Source organism: Danio aesculapii, chromosome 9 (assembly GCF_903798145.1).
Source record: "Danio aesculapii chromosome 9, fDanAes4.1, whole genome shotgun sequence".
Taxonomy (NCBI): Eukaryota; Metazoa; Chordata; class Actinopteri; order Cypriniformes; family Danionidae; genus Danio; species Danio aesculapii.
The window spans coordinates 31,458,216-31,485,492 of NC_079443.1; the positions used below are offsets into that span (position 1 = coordinate 31,458,216).

The 27,277-nt window shown below is 34.4% G+C and overlaps 2 protein-coding genes across 2 annotated transcripts; one reads left to right on the forward strand and one right to left on the reverse strand.

Annotated features, from left to right (window-relative positions):
- Positions 1-3,200: 3,200 nt before the first annotated feature.
- Positions 3,201-12,821, reverse strand: piga (phosphatidylinositol glycan anchor biosynthesis, class A). Its single transcript, XM_056465432.1, has 7 exons — positions 12,696-12,821; positions 10,209-10,554; positions 8,909-9,341; positions 6,103-6,235; positions 5,892-6,024; positions 5,033-5,239; positions 3,201-4,143 (listed from the first exon to the last, which is right to left on the reverse strand). Exons 2-7 carry the CDS (start codon positions 10,503-10,505, stop codon positions 3,883-3,885), a joined length of 1,464 nt encoding a protein of 487 aa, XP_056321407.1. The 5' UTR covers positions 10,506-10,554; positions 12,696-12,821; the 3' UTR covers positions 3,201-3,882.
- A 6,840-nt stretch (positions 12,822-19,661) lies between these two features.
- Positions 19,662-23,442, forward strand: si:dkey-18p12.4 (SPRY_PRY_C-I_1 domain-containing protein). Its single transcript, XM_056464929.1, has 11 exons — positions 19,662-19,736; positions 20,085-20,218; positions 20,347-20,391; positions 20,478-20,615; positions 20,698-20,823; positions 21,233-21,337; positions 21,441-21,575; positions 21,932-21,983; positions 22,139-22,162; positions 22,280-22,306; positions 22,405-23,442. Exons 1-11 carry the CDS (start codon positions 19,721-19,723, stop codon positions 22,932-22,934), a joined length of 1,332 nt encoding a protein of 443 aa, XP_056320904.1. The 5' UTR covers positions 19,662-19,720; the 3' UTR covers positions 22,935-23,442.
- The last annotated feature ends 3,835 nt before the right edge of the window (positions 23,443-27,277 follow it).

A 27,277-nucleotide genomic window follows, 5' to 3' on the forward strand; every position in this document is an offset into this window, starting at 1 on the left:
ATCTCTGCCCGTTCTAAGAAGTATTTTCTTAATTATTAAATGAAAAAAAAAAGACTTTACATACATTCTGTAAAAACCTAGACGCTAACATGTAAAAAAAATACATATTTTATAAAAAATGTCTTCTTTACATTTTTAAATATAATTTTAGAAAACTTGTAATAGAAAGTTATGTTTGCAATTCTTAATGTAGACCTATTCAATAACTATTTAATGTTTTAGTTATTTCACCTACAGTGCTCAGCATATGAAAATGAATATTTGTATACATTTCTCAGTGAATATGGTAATATATATTGGTGCATTTGAACAAAAGAGATTTATTAAACAGATATATTTATTAAAATATTATTTTAGTCACAGAACATCTTTAGAAATGAAAAGATAATTTCATTTAAGACATTTAAATTCATATAAGACATTTCACATAAGACATCACTTATAAATTCATATAAGACATTTAAATTCATGCAAAATATTGCAAAAAAAAAAATTACAAACTACAACATTTTAACAAAATTGTAGATATTTTATGTTTCTCTTGATTTTTGCCATTTAATATTTTTTTCTCTAACATATAAATTTGGGCTACTAATTTTTTAACCATTATTGTAAGTTATTTTGTTAGAAAAACTTCGGTACTGACTTAACTAATGTATATTCACAAATATAATATTGTAAAGCATCCTGTAGAAAATATTAATTTAAATTGTGTTAAGTTAGTTGTGGTGGGTGTACTCATATGCTGAGCAGTGTCCAGTGTCTTGCCTTGAAGTATCTACAACCTCATACTACATTTCATTTTGTGTTTACAGTAAGAAAAATAATTGATGCAAAGCCAATATAACTCCAATGGTTATTGGAGATTACAGTATCTGCTTCTCCAGTAAGGCTTCATTTGCATCCAGTGTTATGCAGGAGTGTTCTGCTTGTTGATTGTGCATGTGTGTGTGAAAGCAGTCAGAAACGGTGATAAGTGTGTGCTAACGCCCTATGATTTTAGCCTTGAATGCTGGAGGGTGTGTATTTTATCAGCTCTGTTTGGGTGTAAGCATCAGATTCCTGATCCTGAGAGACCCTGACAGTTATCTAATAGAAAAACAACTGTGTTCCCATAATGTGCCACTTTTGTATTCAACAGCCACATATTTACACCGTAGAAACGCTGGGTTCCACAGAATCCCTTCATGTTATCACAACACACATCGATTAAGATAATTTGATCGTTTTTACAAATTTAAGTGGACTGAACAAAAACAATTAAGTTGTCCTAAAAAAAACTTAGGAATTGTGTTGTTTCAACTCATTTTAAATAAGTAGTTTGAACAAACAGCAAAAGTCATTTTTAATATTTAGTGTGAATTTTAAATTCAGACCCTGGTGTTTTTAATTAAAGTCTATTTTATGTTTTTGTATGTGAAACCTCCTAAACTCAGTTACAAATAAAATAAGATAAAATAAAAAGAAATAATATATATTTTTAAATAATAATAAAATAAAAAATAAATAAATAAAATAAATACAAATAATAAAACAATAAGTATAATACTCTTAGAGAATATAAAATAGAGCAAATATAATAATATAGCAAATAATATAAATAATTATATTAGCAAATATAAAATAGATGTAAAAGTAAGCAAAGTGTGAAAATTATATTTATTATAAAAATAGCAATGGAAGTAAAGAGAATTGTCTAAAATCAAGCCATTTTAATCCCAGAGGAATTTTCAAACAGTGATTGATGCCTTTATAACAACACGTTTGCATTACTGTAACTCTCTCTATTGTGGTATTTCTCAATCTTCTCTCTCTCGTCTGCAGCTGATACAAAATGTGGCTGCTAGACTACTCTCTGGCACCTGCCAGTATGAGTCGGTAACTCCTATTTTAGCTGCACTTCACTGGTTACCCATTAAAATACAGACCTAATTATAATATTATTATTTATTTACAAAGCCGTCAATAATCTTGCTCCTTAGTATCTTACAGACTTGCTCTGTCCATATACCCCCTCTCGATCATTGAGATCTTATGATCTCAATTTACTCACCGTGCCTAGAACACGCCTTAAAAAAACATGCCGATCGAGCATTTGCTGTTGCTAAACTCTGGAACACTCTACCAATTCACATTAGGCTTTACCCCTCCATTTCTGTTTAAGTCTGTTTTAAAGGCCTTCAGTTGAAGTCAGAATTATTAAACCACCTGAATTATTATCCCCCATGTTTATTTGTTTTCCCAATTTCTGTTTAATGGAGAGAATTTATTTTATCTTTGCCATGATGACAATAAATAATATTTGACTAGATATGTTTCAAGACACTTCTATACAGCTTAAAGTGACATTTAAAGGCTTAACTAAGTTAATTATGTTAACTAGGCAGGTAAGGGTAATTAGGCAACTTATTGTATAACGATAATTTGTTTGGTAGACTAATTGAAAAAATATAACTCAAAGGAGCTAATCATATTGACCTTAAAGTAGCTTAAAAAAAGTAAAACTGCTTTTATTCTAGCTGAAATAAAACAAATAAGACTTTTTCCAGGAGAAAAAATATTATCAGACATACTGTGAAAATGTCCTACTTTACTTTAGTACTCCTATGCTCAGCACTGGTCAACTTTGGTTGTTTTTAAATGTGATTTGTAAATAAATAAATATTGTATTGTGTTGTATTGTATTGTATTGTATTGTAAAGAGATACTCTTTCTAAGAGCCTCAGGTTATATACACAGTATAACAAAAATATGTTTACTACAATGTGACATGTTTTTTCTCAAGACATTTAAAGTGCAAAATTTGACGTGTTAAATGAATTGGTTTGAATTGCAACACTGAAATTGCCCACAATACTCTTTTTATGTTATAAAAACAAACGAACACCACTTTCATGTTTAAGAGTGTTTGTCCGTTCATAATGAATAAATCAATAAATCACATCCACAATGTACTCAGAGAGAAGTACAAAAGATGAAATAAAAAACACTCAAGGTTACCCAAAATAAAAATTAATTTTTCACAATGTGCTTAATTTATTCTTAATAGTCCTGTAATTGTATTTAATTGACATATTTCCTTATATTCTTCCTTTTATGTTTTTGGGTTGACAAAATCATAAGCACCCGCATTATAATAATAATTAATTATAATATATTAATTAAAAAAAGAATGCATTTGTATTACATGTTAATAAAGTTTATTGTAGACTGTCAACAAAAATAATTCAAACACCACTTTTAGGTAGAAGAACAGTTGTGCAGTATAATTATATTCACAATACTCACAGAGAAGGTCATACAAAATAGGTGTAAAAGAAACCAAGAATGAAACATTATGCGACAGAAAACTGAGTCCAAAAATGAAGTATTTGGGTTACGTCAACCATCAAAAAGCAGCAATGCAAGTAAAAACCAGTTAAAAAAAAGAAACAAGTACTGTCAGATTACAGAAATGAACAGATATGATGCTTTTTTAAATCTCACAGCTTCTGCAAATGCTCACAAACTGTGTGTTTGGCATTAAAAACTTCAGTTCGGCTTATTTGTGTCAGTTTAAAACACGTACACATACTGTGAAATCCTCATTCATATTGAATCCAGACATTTTAAAAAGAACTTGTGCAACCATCTCAACAAACTCAGACTACCTTCTGATGGGGAGGGGGGTTCAGTTAAAGGCAGCTTTTCAATGTGCAAAGCAGGCTGTGGACAGCAGGAGTGCTTGAGAATAATAGCTCTTAATAGCTCTCTTTACACCTGAGCTCTTGGTTTTCAATAGGAATGTAAACAGGAGCAGTTAGGGTACAACAGTTTCACAACATGAGTGCATTTTTCACATCTCCCCCTCTAAATAAAGGTCATGGTGAGACTAACGTGAGGTCATGTGAGATTATTAGGGTTTGCTGTTTTACTCGTTTTCTGACTGACCTGCTGTTTTAAGCGGCTGTGAGGACCTGAAGCGTCTACAGCCACGTCGATCAGACTGTCAGGCCTGAGCCACTGCAGGAAGAGCAGGAAGAGGAAGTTGATAACAGCAATGAAGGAGAAGATGGAGCCGGCGACTGCACCGCAGTGAGAGCGCAGTCGATGCAGTCGTGCAGATAACGGCAGAACAGGCTCTCTGCACACTCGATTATACACCTGGAACAAACACAAAGAGGGGGTAGATATCAGAATCAGAATGAGATTTACACACAAGGAACTGTTTGTGATTTAAAGGAGTACATAACACAGAAGGACAATAATAAGCAGGAAATTAAGCAATTATAAAATGACATAAATATACATTTAGATGATTTATGCGCATTGTTGATTGTTTTATGTGTAGAAATAAGAAATAAAAATATGTTACAGAAAAGATAAACACAATAGTAGTATTGTATTGTGATTTAAAATGATAAAAACAGGAAGAAAGTGATGTGTTTGGATGTGAAAAAATATATAATTTATAGAATGATGGTAACGATCCTTTATAGAATGACGGTATAAATGTTTCAAAATAAAGTAACTACATTTTAGGGGTCAGTAAGGGTTTTTATGAAATGTTTGCAGTATGTATTGAATTAGTTTTGAATTTAGTTTTTTGTTTACATTTTGTTTGGCATATAATGCCTATAAATTGGCCAAAAGTAACAGTTAATACATCTGTAATAGACTTTCTATTATTATTAAAAGAATTCTAAAAATGATTTGCATAAAAATGTTAAAGGAACAGGTCACCTAATGACATAATTTCTTGCTTAATTACTAATCATTAAGGCAAATTAAAACATATTATTTAATCATTTATTTTTTTAAAAATCACTGATTGTTTTGTGATAAAAAAAATCTTATTTGTCAGCTGGAGTAATATTTTGATTATTTGAAGATGTCTAAATATGAGTTATAGACCGTCATAAATGTGAGCCCTGTTTGCTTGCAATAGATGGAGAAAAAAATATATGCTATATCTTGGATGGTCTGGGGGTAGGGCTGGTAGATATGGCAAAAAAAGTACATCACGATTTAATTAAAGCATGTTATAAGTCACCTTTTCTGTGCGCTCAGCAACATTTCTCCAGGTGTACAGTGTTTGGACTTTGCGGTGAATAGCAGCAGGAGACTCCACATTTCCACTTCTTATTTTTTCAATAACAGTTTCCAAGCCGTCGCAAAGTGAGCAAACTGACGGTTCACACAGAGTCACCAACTCATTCGGCAAGACTTCAGGTATTCCTCCAACACGCGTGCTCACCACCTACACACACACACGTTTAGATTTACAGATCATCCATTATACAGTGTTCAACAACAACAATGCATATTATGTTAATGATGATATGATAATCTAATATGGAACACTGAGTAGCAGTGGTGCTTTCTTTTGCGCACTAAAACGTAACATCAGACATTCTAGGGACATCAAAGACTTAATAAGCCTAATAGGTCCCCTTTAAAGTCTATGTGACGTTTCAGCTCAAAATACCACACAAATAATGTTTTACAACCCTTTGAAACTGCCTCTTAAAGATTCTGATCCTAATGGTGCCATTTTGGTGACTATCACTTTAAATTCAATTGAGATTGTGATCCCAGTCCTCTTTCGAAAAGAAAGCAGAGCTACAAATGCCTATGTGTCAGCATAGTGGCAGATTCAAAAACAAGGCCGTCAATCAAAAAGGGAATGTCAATCAAAGTGTTTCTATTTTTATGATGTGCAAGTATAAAAAATAAAATTAATAATTTTTTACCATCATAAGCTGGTTATATTCACAGTAGGTTGCCACACAACCCTTATAAAAGTAATGTATATTGCATATTAGGTCCCTTTTAAATGTTACTTGCAACTAATTTTACTTCAATAATGTGATTTTACTTATACAGATTCATAAAAGTAAACATATATATACCTGCAGACCACAGCTGGCTCCCTCCACAATTGCCATACAGAAGGCCTCAGTGAGAGATGTGTTGAGAAAAATGTGACCCTGAACAAGGACATCCCTCACATCTTTATGATCCAGAGCTCCCAGCAGACGAACCCTTTATATATACATACATAAAAAGAGTAAATGAATAAAGAAAAAAATACGCGTCTCTCAAGCCTATTAGTTTTCTCACCTGTCATGAAGCTGATATTTCTCTCGAACCTCTTCCAATATGATTCTTTTGGGTCCCTCTCCGCCAATCAGAAAGCAGAGATCCGGATGCCTTCCACATAGTTCAGGAATGATTCCACTTAGTAAATCTATGCCTACAAAACAATACAAGGTCAATTAATAAAAATAAATAAATAAATAAAAAAATTCACAGGGTTGATGAAATTACCCTTAAAAAACCCATCGAAATATTAAAAACTCATATATACAGAATTCATGTCTTCAATATGGTTAATGTAACATTTAATAGATAAATCAACAACCTATTTTACTATACTTATAATTATTATAAAACTATATTAAAATATAATTATATAAAACTAATTTGGTATCATTTCTGGAGGCATACAATGAAAAAGATATGGTGAAAGTAGAAGTCTACAGAAAATGAAACAAAGCATCAAAAATAGTTTAGGGGAATAAAAAAAAAATATCTTGACATAAACATTTCACCCTTTTGAAAAAAACATTTTTAAGGGGGGAAAATATGTACTCGCATACATTGTAAGTATAAGGAACATATATATTGTTGCATATATTAATTATGTTTACATTTATTTTGATCATTTTACATTAAAGAGCCCCTATTATGGGTTTTAGAAAATGAGCTTCCATGCAGTGTGTAACACAGCTCTAAGTGAATGAAAACATCCAGCTGAGGTTTAAATCCAAAAGTGCAGCATGTTTAAAACTATTGATTCTTGAGGAAATAGTTGACTCAGAGTCCAATAAACGAATTGAGTTGGGTTCCAATCTTTAGTTTGATCGCATCGACGTCGATACGGTACATCAGCAAATATGTACTTCAAGTTCTGGTAAAAAATGCACGCGCTTTCCCTCCACACACTAGCGACTGACTGATCATGACGCGAAGATGACGATCACTGACAGATGGAGATTCGGCTGAGGGGAATAAAGGGTTAAAGTTCATTTTCACAACAATACCACAGTATAGTCAACCACGTGCTGTGTTTATTCCTGTCAGTTTGCTGATTTTGATACAATAACCTACACTACAACGTGGGATTCACTGGGCGTTTGCTTTGACAGGGACTTTGTAAGTAACTTTTACAAGAAAAGTTCTCATCTTCTTTTAATCTAGGCCCTTTTAAACCAGTAGGCATCTTAATGTAATGTCCATGGTGTGATTTATACACATGATGTATGCAGCAGTTTTATATTAGTTTATATTGGTTATGTGACGGATGTTACACTCTCGCTCTCTCTCGTTAACATGCTTAAACACTTGTGCTACATGACAATATAAAAGCTTTTTTTAGTCCTCGTGTATAAGATGCAAGTTTTGTGAGTCTGCTGAAGTCTGTTCTGAAATGAAAGCGTCAGAGTTGACATCATTGCTATGGTTTTTAATGACGCGTGACTCACATTGACAGGTGAAAATCCGATCTACCTGCTTACACTGCTGACACGAGGGCACAGATCCGATTCATATCGGATAAATTTCCACATATGAACAAGGCCTGAATCTGATTTGAGCGAATCGGAATCCATGTGATTTCTTCCTGCTTACACATACATGGCCCATATCCCATCTGTGCCACATGAGAGAAAAAAAAATCTGAATTGAGTCACTTGAACCATGCAGTGTAAATGCGGCCTTAGTGTCATTAAAATTGTTGCCTTGTTTTGTGTAGTTTGCAAAATATGTGTTTAATTGTGTGTTATAAGTTGTAATCACCCCGCATGGCTTGTTATCACGTATCGATTATAGATCAGTGCTTGTACTGTATCTCTCAGGTTAAATTTGTATTTGGCTATACACATATCACGTACAAAACTATGTTGAAAACATGACGCGTGCTTCACCATCAGCTGTTCCTCACACGCAGCACAATTAACACTTTTGCCACTGTGGGATTAATACTGAATGTGTGTCGCTGTTATTACTTTGGGTTAGGGTTAAGAGTTGAGTAATATGCTGGTGTTTAACTGCATTGCATTATTTCGCTCCTGCATTGGGCTCTCACATACTCTGCTAACGTTACTTCATACTGTAGCCGTGGTGGGCATTTCTCTCTGTCTCGTGCTGAACGCAGTCGACCAATCACAGACTGGGTCATGGGACCAATCACCACAGATTGGCTTCACGCTAAGGAGGGGTTTGGGAACGAATGAATCGCTGAACGTTTCATGTGGGAGTCGCTGGGATAATTAGTTAAAAATAAATGGATATTATAAGACAATGAACGTGTTTGGAGACCCCCTAAAACCAAAATATGACCCTTTTAAATGCAAAAAAGTGGCTTTTTAAACCTTTTCTTGAACAGTATTATAGTTTTGGTTGCAATTTATTTTAAAGTGCATGCACTTATTTGAATTTACATTGTATTTACAGTAGGGCTGGGGGATTAATCAAAAAGTTATCGAAATTCAGAACCTATAATCAATCTAATCTTTTCAGGTACATTTTTTCAATTACTTTCCTTTCCACGCATCGAGTCACATGACCCCGCTCTGTTAAGGCTAATTTATACTTTTTATGTTATGATTTATACTTATTATATTATTCTGATATTATACTTCTGCCAAGTGATTGCGTACGGTCTGGCGCAGCCTTCACATGCCCGCGCACCTCTCCAAAAAATGTAACTACACGTCACAACAACATGTAGCGCAAACTTTGTGTACAAATACTGCAAAACTAAGTGCAGTCAAATGATGTGCTACCAAAGTTTTATTTTGACCCCACACAATGCCAATTATTCCAATTTTCTGTACTACAAATAAAAGCAGCATGCTCTGCTGACCTTTCCTGTAAACCAGTCGACTGATGACCACAATGGTGATTTTGCTATTGTCGCGCCGACAGGGGTCAGGGGTGAAGTCAGTGGGGTCGACTGCATTCGGGATGACAGAGACGATCTCAGGATCGAGAGCAGCCCGCAGTACAGTGTTTTCTTTACTAGTGTACGACACGCACACAATGTGATTAGTGTCACACAGAGAGACAGTCAGCAGCTTGTTGGTCAGGACAGAGCTCAGGTCCGCAAATCCAAAGAGAGAGTGATCTGTGAAGACCGTGTTAAGTCCCATAGTCTTGGCGTGGAACAAAGCATCATGGGCCATCGCGGAGAAGGAGCTGTGAGCGTGAACGATTGTGATGCATTCACGAACAAATATACACCGGAGCAACGGCAAACTGTGAAAGCAGGTGGTGGATGTGGACTGGTTATACATCACCTGAAAGAAAATAAAACGCATGTAAATTATTCTTGCAATGTGTTTTTATATATATTATGCACAATTTGACATTAAATAATGCAATGTATTAAATAGGGTCCTTGATTAGGATTTCATGTTATTTATTTAGCAAGTTTGAGCAAAAACAACATGAGCAAAATTGTGTTGCTCGAAGCTCAATGCAAAATTAACTTTAAAACCTACAAATAAATGGTTGGCAGAGACTAGAAATTTAACATCTGAAAATTTGCAAACATTCACAGTTATTAGTATGATCAAATGAGTTGAAAATGTCCAAAAGAATTGGACATTTCAAAAGAACACTAACATTTAAAAGCCTTTTATAAAATTGTATATGGAAAAATATTAAATAAATAATGGTCAAATATTATATGTGTGTACACATATATATATATATATATATATATATATATATATATATATATATATATATATATATATATATATATATATATATATATATACACACATACACACATGTATATATGCTTCTGTATGTACGAATGTATATATTTGTGTACATGATGTTTGTGCACTTGATGTTAAGTGTTGGTGTTTATTGTGCTAATTGTTTCATTCTTGTTATACGTGAAGCACCATACCATGGCAGAATGAATTGCCCCAAGGGGATTAATAAAGTGTTACGCTAAATTAAAATAATTTTTTGGTTTGTTTCATATAGTAGCCATGACGTACACATTGAACTAAGTCAATGTTAAAGAATACTGTTTTTACCATCACTGACAACCATGTTCACCAAAAACATAATAAAGTTTAAGCATAATCACGTTACAGAGCACCCCATAAACACAATCAAACATTTGAAAATAGCTGATTGAAACAAACCTGCAGTGGTAGGTAATAGACTTTCAGCCCGTTGGTCAGGTAGCGAATTCCACGGCGGTCCCCATACGCATGTGTCGCTATTACAACCTTGTGGCCCTTCTCAATGAGGCACTGTGAGAGCTGGTAGATGTGACTCTCCACGCCACCCATGTTTGGGTAGAAGAAGTCTGACACCATACATATGCTGTGTTTGATGCTCTGCTCATGATCAGCATGCTGGACTGTGTTGGAGGAGTGTGTGTTTAAACATGGAGGTGTTTTAGGGGCATGAGTGTGACCTCTCCTCCTGTGGCCCATGGTACTGAAAAAAAACTCAGTCCTCTAGAGTATAAAAGGACATATGCACCTGCAAAAAGCATTATATTGTGTTATGACATGTAACTATAATGATAAAATTATTTAAGACCGAAAAGGACATGATATATAATTGTGTTATATATTTTTATTTCACATTCTTCTGAAAATATATATTATGTTTCACGAAGAATGTAAAATAAAAAATATAATGCAATTATTCAATGAATGTGGCTCATGACCATTTGAGTTATTCTATTTATAAGATTTACACACCAAAATCAAACAACGCAGGAGCGCAGTGCATACTTAACTATTGAAAATTATTTATGAAGAATACTACTCTGCTGCACAAAAACAAATTTCTGATCTCATCTATACACAGTTCAATACACCAAAGGTACTCTGAACGCATATTCATCCTGTGCCACTGATTATTTATGTCCTATGTAGGTCTGTCGCAATAAGGAATTTTGTTGTGCAATATATTGTCACAGGAATTGTTGTGATAAGCGATATTATTGTGATTTTGAGTCATTTTATTATTATTATTATTATTATATTATTATTTCATTCTGATTATTCATTCATTTTCTTGTCGGCTTAGTCCCTTTATTAATTTGGGGTCGCCACAGTGGAATGAACCACCAACTTATCCATCACATGTTTTAAACAGCGGATGCCCTTCCAGCCGCAACCCATCACTGGGAAACATCCATACACACTCATACACTACAGACAATTTAGCCTACCCAATTCACCTGTAACGCATGTCTTTGGACTGTGGGGGAAACCGGAGAACCCAGAGGAAACCAACGCGAATGCAGGGAGAACATGCAAACTTGGAAAAATAGAAACGCCAACCAACCCAGCCGAGGCTCGAACTGGCGACCTTCTTGCTGTGAGGCGACAGCACTACCTACTGCGCCTACCTCATTCTGATTATATAACAGCATAATATTGCAAATAGCCACAACCACTTTAAAATCCTTAGCATTCTTAAGGTTATTTAGAATCTATAATTTTATGTTAGAAAGATAAATATCCTAATATCTACTATTAAATGTCCTATTAGGTAAATGTCCAATTTCCCTTTGACACCGGGGGAGGTAGAATATAGAAATGATCTATCCTAAAAGGAAGTGTTTTTGGGTTGAGTGTTTACTTGTAGATACTTGTACAAATTCTATTTTGCACACAGTGTATCTTGGCCATATCATCATATTGCTATGACATGTCATAAATCAATTTTACATCTATTTTACATGTATCTCCACATGATATACTTATTCATTCATTCATTTACTTTTCAGCTTAGTCCCTTTATTAATCTGGGGTTATCCAGTACATGTTTTACACAGCGGATGCCCTTCCAGCTGCAACCCATCTCTGGGAAACATCCATACACATTCACACTCATACACTATGGACAATTTAGCCTACCCAATTTACCCGTACCGCATGTCTTTGGACTGTGGGGGACCCGGAGGAAACCCACACGAACACAAGGAGAACATGCAAACTCCACACAGAAATGCCAACTGACTCAGCCGAGGCTCGAACCAGCAACCTTCTTGCTGTGAGGCAACAGCACTACGTACTGCGCCACTGTGTCGCCCCACATGATATAAACAAACTCTAAATTAACACACATACTAAACTGTAGATGTGTATACAGCAACAACAACAAAGAATTATTGGTAATATTTTACAATGATGAATTTAATTTTTTCTAATTTTAAATAATGTGACCTAACATTTTACATTAAGATTAAATTAGAATATAGCTTATGAACAATAAGCAATATATTTACAGCCTTTAATAAGCTTGGTTAAATTTAGCTCAAAAGTAACAGAATATTTTGTTAACATACTTTTAAAAACTATTTTGTTAACATTTAATAATACGGACTTCAGTGAATGTTAAAACAATATTATATTAATAAATGCTATGTGTACATTTCACTGTTGTTTATTGATGTAGTTAACCTTTAACAATTATATTGTAAGCAAATTGTCATCTTAACACAGTATAAAGAACAAACTACTGTCAACATACGCCCAAACATCTGTGGATTAATTTGTACAAATGTAATTACTGAGGTAACTTTTAGTTGGCTTATTTAAATAACATTTATTTTCCGTAGCATTAAGATTAAATCGTATTGAAGATGCTGATAACAAAACACTCACCCACTCACTCGGTAGCTGTCAAAAGAGGAGATTGACTTCTGAACAACTGCTTAAAGAAACTTTCTGTTTGTGAGTTTGAACTGTGAATATCTATAGCACCTTTCAACCACATTGTTAACGCTAGAGGTAATATGTTCTTCTTCTTCTTCTTCTGTGGTATTTTATTGGCAGCTTGCAAACTTAGTGCATTACCGCCACCTTCTGGACTGAGATGTGATCATTAGGGATGTGTGTATATATATATATATATCTATCTATATACTGTATATTTAAAAAAAAAAAAAAAAAAAATTAACCAAAAAAAAAAAAAAAAAATTATTCCAAATATTACATTTCTAGATCCTATTTGCTAGCTGTGTTGTTTTCAGAAACTGTATAACTGCATTAACTGTTGAACTTGCTCCAGACAGACTCAATATGTGCTTCAATGTCATGTTCTTAAATACTTTCTGCAATTGTTCTCTTTCTTCTGAATATTTCCTACAAGACAGTATAACGTGTTTTACGGTTTCTGGTTCATTACAATATGCACACATTCCATTTTGATGTTTCCCTATAATACATAATCCACTGTTTAACCCTGTATGTCCTATTCTTAATCTTGTAAACCATGTTTCCTCCTGCCGTATTAGTAAATTGTTCTTTTTGACTATTACCTTCTGTTGAATTTCGAATAAATGTCTGCCTTTTTCATCTTTGTCCCATTTCTCTTGCCATAATCTATTTACTCCATCTTTAATTATTGTTTTTATTTCTGATTTGCTGAGAGGAACCTGTATTTCTATTTGATTTGATTTAATAGCTTCTTTTGCCAGTTTATCTACCATCTCATTACCTTCTATACCAGAATGAGCTGGGACCCATACAAACTGTATATTAATCCTTTGTTGACTCAATTGGAATATTATCTGATGTACTTCACTTAAAAGATCCTGCCTGCAAGCAGATTTCCCACTTTGGATACTCAACAGAGATGACATTGAGTCTGAACAGATCACTGGTTTGTATGGCTTGACTTCCTCTACCCATTGTAGTGCTATTATAATAGCCATCATTTCAGCAGAGTAAATGGAGAGGTGATTTGAGGTTCGTTTTTGTATTTTTGCTCTATATTTGGGAATGTATACTGCCGCCCCAGTTCTACCAGTTGATTCTTTTGATGCATCTGTATATATTTGTACTGTTTCATTATACATTATTTCTAAATACTGCTTAATATTTTGATTATCTCTTTCTGATTTAATTACCTTCTTTATTTCCAGATTTATTACCGGAAAACAAAACAACCAAGGTGGAATTGTACTTGTATAGTTATTTATACTACAAGAGATATTACTGATCCCCATTTCTTCTGCCTCTTTGGTACTGCTCCATCCAAAGCTTCTACTATTAGTGCGACCATATTCCCAACATTCATTTAAAACCATTTTTGTGGGGTGTGTAGCTGCTTGTCCTTTTAGATTTATCCAATATGTTAAGGAGAGTTGTAATCTCCTGAGATTTAATGGCATCTCTCCTGTTTCAACTTGCAGTGCTGGAATTGGAGAGGTTCTAAAAGCTCCGCAACATATTCGAAGTGCTTTGGCCTGCATCCTGTCAAGTTCAGCTAATGTGGTTTTTGCTGCTGATTTATACACTACACTTCCATAATCAAATATTGAACGGATTATGGCAATGTATATCTTTTTCAAAGATGACCCTGTTGCCCCCCAATTATATCCTGCCAAACATTTTAGGATATTAATTGCTTTCTTGCATTTATCTATCATTTTTTGAACGTGATTTTTGAAGGTAAGCTTACAATCAAACCATACCCCTAAATATCTTATTTCGCTAGCTTGTTTAAGATGTTGTCCATACAATTTAAGGTTTATTTCAGGTTTTTTAGTTTTTTTGGAAAAACAGATAAATTGAGTTTTTTCCACTGATAGATGAAATCCCCATTCAAATGACCATTTTTCAACCTGACTAATTGCTGACTGCATTCTGTTCTGTAAATTATCAATTTTACGGCCCCTTACCCACAACGCACCATCATCTGCATATAGTGCTCTATTTATCCTATGTTCCACTCCATCGAAAACATCATTTATCATTATATTAAATAGAACTGGGCTACACACACTTCCTTGTGGGGTACCATTTTCTACTGAATATGTGCCTGATGTCCTGTTCCCTATTCTAACTTCTATGGTTCTTTCCATTAAAAAATCTTTAATCCAATTGAACATTTTACCACCTACACCCATATTATTCAGTTTAATTAACAATCCCTCTTTCCATAGCATATCATACGCCTTCTCTATGTCGAAAAAGGTTGCCAAGACTGATTCTCTATTTATTTGTGCTTTTCTAATTTCATTTTCTAGACTTACTACCGGATCCATTGTTGTTCTTCCATTGCGGAACCCACTCTGAAAAGGTGTAATTATTCCCCTGCTTTCTAAATAATACATTAACCTTTTGGCTATCATTCTTTCCATAAGTTTACATAAGTTAGATGTTAAGGCTATAGGTCTATAACTTGTAATTTCTGATTTGTCTTTGCCAGGTTTACCTATTGGGATTATTACTGAGTGTTTCCATACTCTGGGCAACTGTCCCTTTTCCCAAATTTTATTATAAAGATCGACTATTAAGGTTTTTGCTACATCAGAGAGTTGATCAATCATTTTGTAGCTTATTCCATCTTTCCCTGGTGATGTGTTTTTAACTCCTATCAGTGCTCTCTTTAATTCAAACAGTGTGAAATTAGCTTCTATTGGACTCTCCCCTACATCTTTTTTCTCCAAAACTTCTTTATTTTCTTCAATGATCCTTTGTCTATTAATTAGCTCCTCGTGTGAGAGATTCTGTGAACTATGTATTTTCACAAAACCTTTTGCAAGCATATCAGCTTTGTCTTCATTAGTGACTGCTTCAATTCCGTTATTTCTTAATATTGGTAGAGAAAATTCCATTCTTACTCCACTCATCTTTCTAATCATTCCCCAGATCTCCTTAACGTGTATTTCTGTCCCAATATTGCTGCAGTAATCTCTCCAGTATTTTCTTTTGGCTTCTTTAATGATTCTCTTGGTTTTTGCCTGTGCTCTTTTGTATTCCATTAAATTATCAAAAGTATGATTTAACTTTACAACTTTGAAGGTTTTGTTTCTATTTTTAACTGCACTTCTGCACTCGTCTGTCCACCATGGTACCATTTTCTTTTTCCTAGCCCCTGATGTTTTACCTATTACTTCTTCTGCTGACTCATGTATTATGCTTGTGATCATGTTGTTTAATTCCTCAACATTGTTATTCATGTTCGGCATGGCCTCAATTAGTTTACAGCTTGCTTTAAAACTGAACAGTTCCCAATTAGCTTTCCTCGTTTTCCATCTTATAGCCCAGTTATCTTCTAAATTGACATTTTGATTTCTTAATTTTGTCCAAATTGGATAATGATCACTGCCCATTGTTTTGCTGCTTACTTCCCATACACATTTTCCTGCCAGTTGCTGTGAAACAAAAGTAAGATCGATTGCTGATTCCCTGCCATGAGTAACATCATATCTTGTGGCTCTTCCATCATTTAAACACACTAATTGTTTGTCATCCATTACCTCCTCTATGATACCCCCGTTACTATCGGTTTTTTTACTTCCCCATAATGAGCTATGTGCATTGAAATCCCCACATATTATTAGTTTAGAGTTTCCTACTTCACAAATTTCCTCCAGCACTTCTCTAGTAATTTTTTGACAGGGATTGTATAAGTTGACTATTTTTATTTTTGCTTTGTTGACCCAAGCTTCAATAATAACAACTTCAAGCTCATTAACACCATCACTAGTTTTATAATTTATACCGTTTTGAATGAATGTAACTACTCCACCTCCCATTGCACCAATTCTATCTTTACGCACTGCTGTGTATCCATATATTGTAAAGGTAATTGAGGGTTTCAACCAAGACTCCTGTATGCATATAATGTTTGGTTTTATTGTTTGCTCCTGAATATATAGTTTTAACTCTTGACCATTTGCAATTAAACTCCTAGCATTCCACTGTAGAATGGATAACATCATCAATGCCCACCTCCACATATTGACTGAGTGTCTGATATCCCGGTTATTAATGCTGCGTTAATGTTCTCTACTGTTAGCTCTTCCATCTCTAGATACTTTTCTGCCGCTTTTACAATTATCTTAGTTCTCTCAGTTCTGCTATTTGTCTGAGCTGAACAGTTAATGACTTCCACCATAAATGCTACAAATTTCTTCTTTTCCACTACTAGTGTGTCTTTCGTGACATTACAGCATGTCTGTACAATTGGGGGTTGAGCTGGGGAATGAATAACAGGTATTACTCTGTTAGTTGTAGTCTTAGTTTTAACTTTTTGTATTGCTTCAGCGTATGTAAGCTTTTCTTTTACCTTCACATTTTGGATTTGAACTGCTCTTTTATGTGCTTCACAGCCTTTGTAAGCAGCGCTGTGCTCTCCTCCACAATTGCAACATTTGATTTTTGCTCCACTTTCACATTTCCCATACTCATGGTCCCCTCCGCATTTAGCACAGCGATGTTTGCTCTTACATGCTGCTGCAATATGACCAAAACGCTGACATTTATAGCATCTCATTGGTGGAGGTACATAAGGTTTAACTATGTAACTGACATATCCAATTTTAATTCTTTCGGGTAATTTATCTTCATCTAACGTTACCAGCACTGACAAACTTGGTCCCTTAACTCCGTCGCGTGTATATGGTAAGCGTTTGACTTTGATTACCCGCACACCTCTGACATTTACTCTGATTTGTTCCTCAGTAATCTCTGTTGATACTCCTGATATTACTCCCCTGATCTTTCCTTTTTCTTCCCATATTTGTGGTTTAACTTCCTTCCCAAGCAGTGATTTACATTTCATTAGTCCATGTTGCTGATCTTTATTTCTACATATTATCAATAAGTTTCCGTCTCTCAATGTTTTAACAAATATTACATCACCAACTAGTTTATGGATAGCTTCACTAACCTTTAGTGGATTAAGTGTGCATGGGGATTGAAATCGCAGTATGACTTTTATTTTTGCCGTTTCCTTTTCTTTTCCTTTTCCCTTTTCTTCGTCAGATTCTCTCTGCTTTCTTTTCTTGCTTTTCCGATTTACCGTTTTCCATTCTTGATTATTTGAATTTCCCTCGCTATAGTTGCTCCATCTATCTTCGTCATCCAACTCATCTACCTCAATGTCACTTCCTGCATTCGCCTCACTTCCTGTCCCTCCCTGATCACACCTCAGTCCTCCCGGCTCAGTCATTCCGCCCAAGCGTCCTTCCGCGATAATGGTCGAGGAATGACTGTCCTGCCATCAATTCGTTCCGCTGTCGAGGTAATATGTTAACATCAGATAAATGAAAAGTATTCAGTGATGTTTGTGTAGCATTCAAACAGCCAACTGACATGTCTACTTCCGCGACGGGTTAGTTTTTCTTCGTGATGTGAAATGATGTAAATCTATAAGAGATGCTGACACCTAGAGGACTGGAAGACACAGGCAGCACGTTTAAAACGCAGCCAGTGTTGCCAACTTAGCGATTTTGTTGCTAGATTTAGCAACTTTTCATACTACCCTAGCAACTTTTTTTTTTCAAAAAGCACCTAGTAACAAAGTTAGCAATTTTTAACATTAATTTGGCTACTTTTAGCAATTTTTAAAAAGTGACTCAAAAGAGCAGTGTCTGCAGGCTTCACCCAACACACAAATTTCACATTCAAGTTAAACTGCTAGCTCAGATTGTTTTTCATAACTGTTAATTTACAGATATTTGTTAACATGTTTAATTGTTGGTAATTTAGGTTGCAATAAATTCCAGTAGTGCTATAATTGCTGTCACTTTCACAAATGTGTTAATTTCACAAGTTAAAAAGTGTAAGTACACAAGCTGTGATTGTTTAAAAGAATGTAACTGTTCATGATCAGTGTTATGTAACCAGCTCTATAATATGTGTAAATATGTCAGTATTATAATCTGTTTAATAAGACAGAATTTAGAACAGTTTCAGATTTATTTTTCACAGAACCTGGTAGTTTCACAGACAACAGACAGTTTTAGTAGAACAGAAACAGCAATCGAATAAAGGAAGCAGAACAAGCAGAACAGTTCCAAAATTTGACTTATTTTTATAACTGAAGATTTTAGAAAATATAAATTAGTTGACAGTAAAGAAAAACAGCTTTATTCAATTGAATTTCTTTTCTACAAGCAGAAGGCCCTCTACTTCTGTGATGTTTTTTCTTTATGCTGTGCAATATAATGTGACGGTTATGTCCTTTAGATCTTGGGATTTCTGTCAGGATATAATATTAATTTATGCAAATTTAAGCCTTCATGTCAAATCATATTTTTGCAATGAAAACTAGACAAACTAGACAAAGTGATACCAAATCAGCATGTTAGCTTCTTAATAAAAGCCTACACTTGTTATCTTGGAGGAATTTAATTAAATTTAGTTTATTTTAAAAATGTAATTCATTGACATTAAACAGGGATTACGGGAGATGTGTACTACTACCATAAAGTGTTTGATTCAATAAAACTTTAGTATTATTAGTAACTGTTTGGTCTTTGAGAAACAGAAATTGCAATGACCAATTATCTGTTTAAAAAGTAATCCAGTACTTAATCTCACGATCCACTCCAGAGTCATTTATTCAGTTGTAGTTATCTGTATCGATGGTACCTGTCATTCTGCATTTTTACGAGTATTATTAGCAACAGAAAATGCTTTCAATACAGAACAACACAAAAGAGTGCATAATAGCTAGGTCACAGACATAATAATGTAAAGGACACAGCAAACATTACAGATTACAGAGACCATGCAATCAAAACATTGGGTTGTCTGTCAAAACAACTTTCTTGTTTCACTTTTGATAGGGAGGAGTAAAAAGACAACAACAGCAACCACCTCTTTCGACTGCAGTGACAGTCAAAGATGTCCACGAGAGAGATCCTACTGGATTACACGATACATGAAATATGGCATTTGCAGCTGGTAAGTTTTTATTTTTGCTTTGTATTTCTTTTTTTATATCTGGTAAGATAGCTAAGGAGGACATCTGTACAATGTTTTATGTTTTCAGAAACTCCTTTTGCAAGAATTTCAAATTTTGCAACAAATGCAGTATTTTTTGTTTTGCATTTTTTGCTGCAAATGTGTTTCAACTCTGTTAACATTATATATAAAGTTACATGTGTAACATATAACAGTAACGTCTGCATCACAAGTGGTTTGTTTAGTAAAATGTCTGCAGAGAATTTACAACAGTGATAAAAACAAAACTGTTTCAGTTTCTGTTGTGTCGCAGTCAACTGCAGTTGGTAATTTCACACCTCTTTATAGATTTCAGAGAAGAAAACAAGACTGGAATTACCTTAAGTGACATTAGTCTTCAGGAGCCATACATAAAAAAGAATACAAGATTTTCTGCATCATTCCCATTGATCAAGCCAAACTTGAGTGATCAGCCAAAGCAGGTATAATGTTAATAACATGTGACACATTTATTATCATTTTAGATTGTACAAAACCTTGTAGTTAGTTTCAGAATGTTATGACAGTGGTAACATCTATTATTGTAATGGTCTTTTTCTTTTTTTGACAGAAAGTTGTTCACATTTTTAAACATCTTGAATTGCTCTGTTACCAGGTATATGCATATAAAATATTACTGAATATTTCTAACCCATTAGTATGACTTCTATAGTAAATAAGTAAAAAAAAATCTTTTCATAGACAGCAGCCATGGTTAAAATACCAGCCATGGTTAAAATACCAGCCATCAGAAGTACTGAACAAAAAAAAGACTTCTCTCTTGATGAGTCAAAGTACATCATCAGAGAACTGGCCACTGAACTGAACAGAGTCATACAGGTGAACATATCAGACATTTTTATATGAATTTAATATCAAGAGCTTATTAAACGTTTTAAATAATCTGCATTGGTGCACACAGTCCAAGGTGCTCTTGATGACTGAAAAGATTAAAAGTAAAGGGACCAAGGAAGAACAAGAGGAACAGAAATATTATATTTTCCAGTGGGCTGAAGATGTTGAGATCAAACAATTGGACAATGAAAAGGTTTGTGTTTTGTTCATTTTTAGGGATTCATTTTACAGGCATGTGATCATGGTTGTGATAATATTCCCTGTGCTCCTTTGTAGTGGAATATTATAACGCAAAAAGTCCATGTTTTTGCATTGATTTGTATTGTTAGAACAATGTGATTCTGTAACATGAGAGCAGTACACATGCCATACAATCATTCATTAAACAAAAACAAGCAAAACCAGACAAACAAGAAAAACAAAACGTTCATGGAATGACAGTCAGGAACAAGGAGAACTAAAAGCAAAATGATAAGGCGGGATGTGAATCATGACAGATGCTGACAGATAACTGACCAACCTTAAGTGACATCAAGGCCTTATTTTACCACAGTTGTTCACAGAATTATTTTTGTGTTTCTTTTTGTTTTGTTTTTTTCTAGCAGCACCATCACTTTTCAGAACATTTGACAAACAGCGAAATCAAATTAAAAAAAGCTAAAAGAATCCTTTCTGATTTGTCATGGAGATTAAAAGGAAAACAACAGGTTTGGGGACTTTTGGTTGCAAAGATCAGAAAGAAAAGCTCAAAAAAATTCTGTTCTGCTCAAGATCAGACATTTCAAAAATGTCTTTCTGTTTGTTGAGCAGAATTCAATATGTCCAAAGGGAGAATGTGGAGAAATCCTGAAGGATCTTCACAGACAGTGGAAGCAGGGAGAGTCCAGCGTCCTTCCAGTTATGGACTGGATGATTTGGACTGTACTGCAGTCAGAATGCTCTCAGGTAAAGCATCTAAAAGTCAATCAAATAAAAATGTATATAAAAATTTATTTGGGTACATTTGGCACGTTCATTCAAAAATGTGGTGCATTTTCAACTTTAAAATTCAGTTACTCTGTGAAATTGTTTCATTAGCAAGTAAATGACAATAGATGAATAATTGTTAAGTGCATTAAATACTAAAAAAACAATGCTTTTATTATTGTAATAATACAAACAAACATTAACAAGCATTACAATATCCGGAAGCAGCTGACTTCCAGGTTCAAACAAACAAGCTGTGTTGATGGTAATTATGGATAAAGTGCAGATAATTTTTAATGCTTTTATTGTGCTAAAATGTATTTTTTAAATGACAGGATTCAGTTGCTAGACAGTGGATTAGGAGTAAACTGAGGTCCAGAAATACAGGTGAGAATTGCTTTGGTTTCTCCCACTGACCTCATACATATGCATGTTGTGTTTTCAAGCTGGTGAATGTTTAAATGATAATAAAGTGCACCCAGTTATATGTTTAAAAGCTTATGTCAATGTGTTTTCTTATTGTTTTCTCTCCTCATCTGTAGTTGGATTACGCATTCCTAAACCAGGTATTTTGGTTAGATTTACAAACAACATAAATTAGAGAAAAAAGCTTCATCTTAAGAAAAATAATTGGTCAGTCATCTTCTGACATATGTAATCTAATAATGCTTTCATTTCTGCAGTTTGGAATTGGATCAAAACATCAGCAGGTACAGAACATTTGATTTAATTAAAACTTTCATTTAATGTAAATGTATTATAAATAGTTCAAGATCCTCAGTACTTTTTTCTTTCCTTTTTTTTGTAGCTGTTGTAATTCTAGATCCAAACACAGCCTACCCAGATCTCCTGGTCTCTGACGATGGAAAAAAATTAAATTCTAAAAAATATACAGGTCATGATAACTGGGAAGGTTTTCAAAGGACGAGATGTAGGTTTGATGGCTTGATGTGTGTTCAAGCTAAAGAGGGTTACAGCACAGGTCGTCATTATTGGGAGGTGGATGTCAAGCAGAAGTATGAGTGGCGAGTGGGAGTCGTGAAGGAATCTGCTCCACGTAATGGATATGCCAACATGAACACAAAAGCAGGATACTGGAATCTGCGTCTGCAGCTGGGAACTGTGATGGCTTTGACTGAACCAGTTACTAAACTCAAGCTGCAGTCTCCATCTAAGATTGGAGTTTATCTGGACATAGAAGAAGGCCATATCTCCTTTTATGATGCAGAAAAACAAAGACATATCTACACATTTAACACAGAATTTAATGAGACTGAAAACATTTACCCAATGTTTGGCACTGTCGAGACAGACAGGGCATTGGTCATTTTATCATAAAATGTGTTCTCATAGAGCTTCTGTTGCACTACTGTAGATACATTCACCAGTATTTTGCTGGTTAGTCACCATCTCTATTTGAAAAAAATGCTATTGCATTTTTTCCCAGCAATTTATTTGTCCATGTTTGGTTGAGCATTGATGGGCATTATATTCTTCCAGTGTGTAGATTAATCCAATCAAATGTTTCAATATGTAGCCTATGAAGCTTTCAATCAAAGCACTGGTGTTCCACATCTTGACAGTGTGTCAGCGTAATGATCAATCAAGTGGTAATTTAATACTATAACACATCTTTCAGTTAGATTTTTGTTTGAGTTTTTTTATAAATCGGGTAATAATGGTAAGAGTTCTTGTCAGGACAAAAACACTTACTTTTGTTCCATTGTTATATGTATATAATATGCACCTTTTTCACTTCCACATGAGTTTGCAGCATTTTTGTTGAGAAGTTTTATTAAAAAATGATTGCAAACTGGCAATAATTAAAAACAATTAATAAAAATAATTCAATTTTGTACTGTCGGATTACTTTTGAAAGATTTGAGGATATTGAAAAGTAAAATGAAAAGTGATAGTTTTGCAAAGATAAAATACAAAATATGTTTGCAGTTAACATATTAACAAGGTCATAGTCAAGTATACTTTATATAAAGAAGAGTAAGCCAATAAATTTAGCATATATTGTTGTATTACTTTTATCCCTACTCACAGGGTCAAAATTAACACTGTACATTTGTGTAAAGTGAAATTATTTAGAAATTGTTCTAGATTAGTTCAAAATACCATCTGATATTGATAGGTCACACTTATAAGTTAGTAATTAGTTTAAAACGTTCTGTAAAATTAGGTTATTATGAAAAAAAACCTTATGTTATTGTGTGTGAATGTGAGGTCTGCAGTTGGCTCTTGGTTGCCAAGTGTAATGAATGAGGTGGAAGCAACGAAGGTGGAGTTCCTAATGCAGCTATTTATTTAAATAGGGACGGTCCAACATCAGGGGATGGTTGGTGTTGGGTGGTTGTTGCAGATGAAAATGAAGAGTGGGGGCCCTAACAGGGGCAATCCAAAAACATAATCTAATAAAACAGGCAATGGTCAGGGCAGATAGAAAAAAAAAAAAAAAAAACTGTCAGGAACAGACCAAACAGGAACCAAAACGTGGCTTAGAAATGTTAATGACATGAAACAATCACTGCATCCAAAATCGCCGACTACTCAGTAGGTACTGCATTTGAATTTGAATTCACTACTCGACTGTTGGAAAAGTACATTCTATAAATGAATGCGAGTAGGATGAATGGAACTCGACGTACTGCATCCACCATTTTGCCCTGAGCACGTGACCAACCCACGTCAGTTGCATAATTTTACTCTCATTCATGAATTCTCTCATGGTGCATCATGGGATATCGTAGCATCTATTGGATGCACACTTCAGAATCTCGTCAAAAGAAGTAGGTAATCCGGGTACTTCTCACATACTTTTTTTTCTAATTCTATTAATTCGGACATATTACTCGACTCGCATACTGTTTTTAGCGTACTATATCATATGGAAGTATGTGATTTCAAACGCAGCCAATATCCCACAATCAACATGTGTGAGTGTGATGCCTAAATAGTGTGTGTAATGTGCTGCAGCTGAGTCATTGTAATCAGTGTCCATTGATAACAGATTCAGCTGTGAGATGCAAAGCACTGTGGTAAATGTAGTCCGGGAGAGAGCCTGGTAGGCACTCTCCTTGGTCACTGTGACACTAAGCATGTTATCCAAACATTCTAACATTGCATCATTTCACTTTCAACATTTTTGGAAGAACATTGTTAGCCAAAGGTAAAGCAGGATTAAGAATGATGATACACTGGTGATGAACGTAGTGAAAAAATGTGGTTGTAATGCTTAGGTTAATCTTAACTTTAAACAGGTTAATCTCACTTTTGTAACACAGTCTCGTCCATGTTAGATTGGTGGTTCAGTCAGTAGACCAAGTTTTCCATTTCATTTAAACAGAACCACCCAGACATGTTCATATACCAATATGTAATTTTGTTGCTGAAAAAATTTGCTTAGGAATAGATTATGTACTGTACATCCTGTTCTTAAGGGTGGTTTTGAGCTCATGACAGTTACACTGTTCTGACTCTGGGTATTTTTGTCTCTTCTTGATTCAGTTTAGTATTTGTTTTTTCCCTGCAGTCTTGTGTATTGCCAGATTGTTTTGTAAGCGCCAGATATTTGTGTGAAGCACCATTATTTTGGTTTCTCTACTTCTCCATTGTCATAGACCTTACAACCACTCATAGATATTTACATTAGATGTAGCCTATACTGTTGTTGTTTATTGGAAGGAATGCATCAATCGAGCTGCCATTTTAGCACAAGGTAGCGCTCCTTTGAAATAAATGTGGGACCAAGCCTAGAATTTAGTGCAAGTTGGTGCTACTTTGACTTATGGTGAATGCAGTAAGTGACTGTAACGCAGCTTGTTGATCACAAAAGTTCTTAACATACAAAAACATTAAAAAAAGAAAATCTTACCTATGAAATGTTCTGCATTTGTGCTTCGTTTTCTTTGTTTGCTCACTATTACACCCGTACACAGTGCTAAATCCAGTATCTTCACATTGGCTTTGGTCTTGACTAGTGCGGCTGAATGACAATTGTGCTGAGAGGCTAGTACAAATGTGGCAGCGCTATTGACGCATGCTAATGGTCCGTATGCGATATCTAGTGTATATGCCGTATATATGTATGACAACCACTCACTAGAACAATGTTTGTTAAAGCGTTTTTGTAAAGGTCGAGTTAAAAGCACATTTGTGTTAAATTTTTTTTAAATGACTTAAGTCATTCATGTTTGACTTGTTTTAGATTGACTTGTTTCTTTGACTGAGAGTTTTACATTTAACATAGATTTACCTGTAATTATTATTTGTAAAAAAAACAAAACAAAAAACAATCCAACAAAAACAAAACTTATTAACATCTCAGTTTGATTCATAACTTTTCATTCCCTTCTTCAGGTAATGTGTGTCTTGAGAGCGGAAATAAAAAAAGTCGACCTACAAGGAAAAGGGAATACTCAGCTTACCAAAAAATAAAAAAAATAAAAAACACTACAGCAAATCTACCTAAGCATTTGGGAAAAATGTAGCAGACATTGTTATTTTTAGGTGAACAAATAATCTGCTAATTAATCCACTGAAAAAAATGTTTTAATCAAAGTCTTTAATCAATGTCTGACTATTTGCTTCTATGTCGAGTGGCAGTCCTTTTGTTGATGCCACATTGAAAGCTTCCGCCACAATATTCAAAATCATGCCCCTCTTACCGTTAGTTTGCTACAAGGGAATGATTGCAAAAAGATAGCCCTGTCCCTACTCCTACACAGTCTCTCCCATTGACAAACAACAGGCAATTTAATTTATTTAATTCACCTAGACTGCATGTCTTTAGACTGAGGGGAAAACTGGAGCACCTAGAGCAAACCCACATGAACACAGGGAGAACATGCAAACTCCATACAGAAATGCCTCCTTGTCCAGCCAGGACTCATTTGTGATGCTATTCATAAAGGATTTTTGGAACTACGGCTTCTGAAAACGGCAAAAATAATGTGGTGCAGGAATGATATTAATAAGTAGAATATTATTCGCCATGGGTTCATCCAAAATCTTTCTATGGGGTTTTATAACGGGGATTTCAAAGTATGACTAAAATCCCACATGGAAATTTGTAAATTGTTCTGAAACTTAAACTTTACAGGCTCATACCTCAAACATTTTTACCTTACTTATTCAAAATGTACATTTTATAAAATACACAACAGCTTTAAGATTCCCTAGCTGCTAAATAGCCCATGAGGAATGTAAGGAATGAGGAAGGAAGGAAGGAATGAGGAAGACAGTATAGTTATAGTACTTTTTTTGTCACATGATAATCCTATCGTTATAAACATGTTTACTGAATTACACAGATACTGTGACTCATTTCAGTTTGAAACTTTTTTCGCCTTTAGTGCACATAGAAATTATAAACACATAAAATATGTAAAACATGTCAAATGAAACTGCACATATCAATGAAGATCAATTTTATGAACATTTACATTTACATTTAGTCATTTAGCAGACGCTTTTATCCAAAGCAACTTACAATGAGGACAAGGAAGCAATTCACACAACTATAAGAGCAGCAGTGAATAAGTGCTATAGACAAGTTTCAGGTGTGTAAAGTCTAAGAAGCAAAGCATTAGTAAATTTTTTTTTTTTTTTTTTTTTTTTTTTTGAGAGAGAGAGAGAGAACAGTTAGTGGTATAGCCAGAGAGGCAGTTGCAGAT

Excerpts from the sequence above, each read along its gene's own strand:
- piga (XM_056465432.1), bottom strand. The coding sequence starts at position 10,505 with ATGGGCCACAGGAGGAGAGGTCACACTCATGCCCCTAAAACACCTCCA. Across the intron at positions 9,342-10,208 it reads TCTATTACCTACCACTGCAG|GTGATGTATAACCAGTCCAC; the intron begins GTTTGTTTCAAT and ends ATTTTCTTTCAG. Across the intron at positions 4,144-5,032 it reads TTGCTGAGCGCACAGAAAAG|GTGTATAATCGAGTGTGCAG; the intron begins GTGACTTATAAC and ends TGTTTGTTCCAG.
- si:dkey-18p12.4 (XM_056464929.1), top strand. Across the intron at positions 21,576-21,931 it reads TGCAGTCAGAATGCTCTCAG|GATTCAGTTGCTAGACAGTG; the intron begins GTAAAGCATCTA and ends TTTAAATGACAG. Across the intron at positions 22,307-22,404 it reads TTGGATCAAAACATCAGCAG|CTGTTGTAATTCTAGATCCA; the intron begins GTACAGAACATT and ends TTTTTTTTGTAG.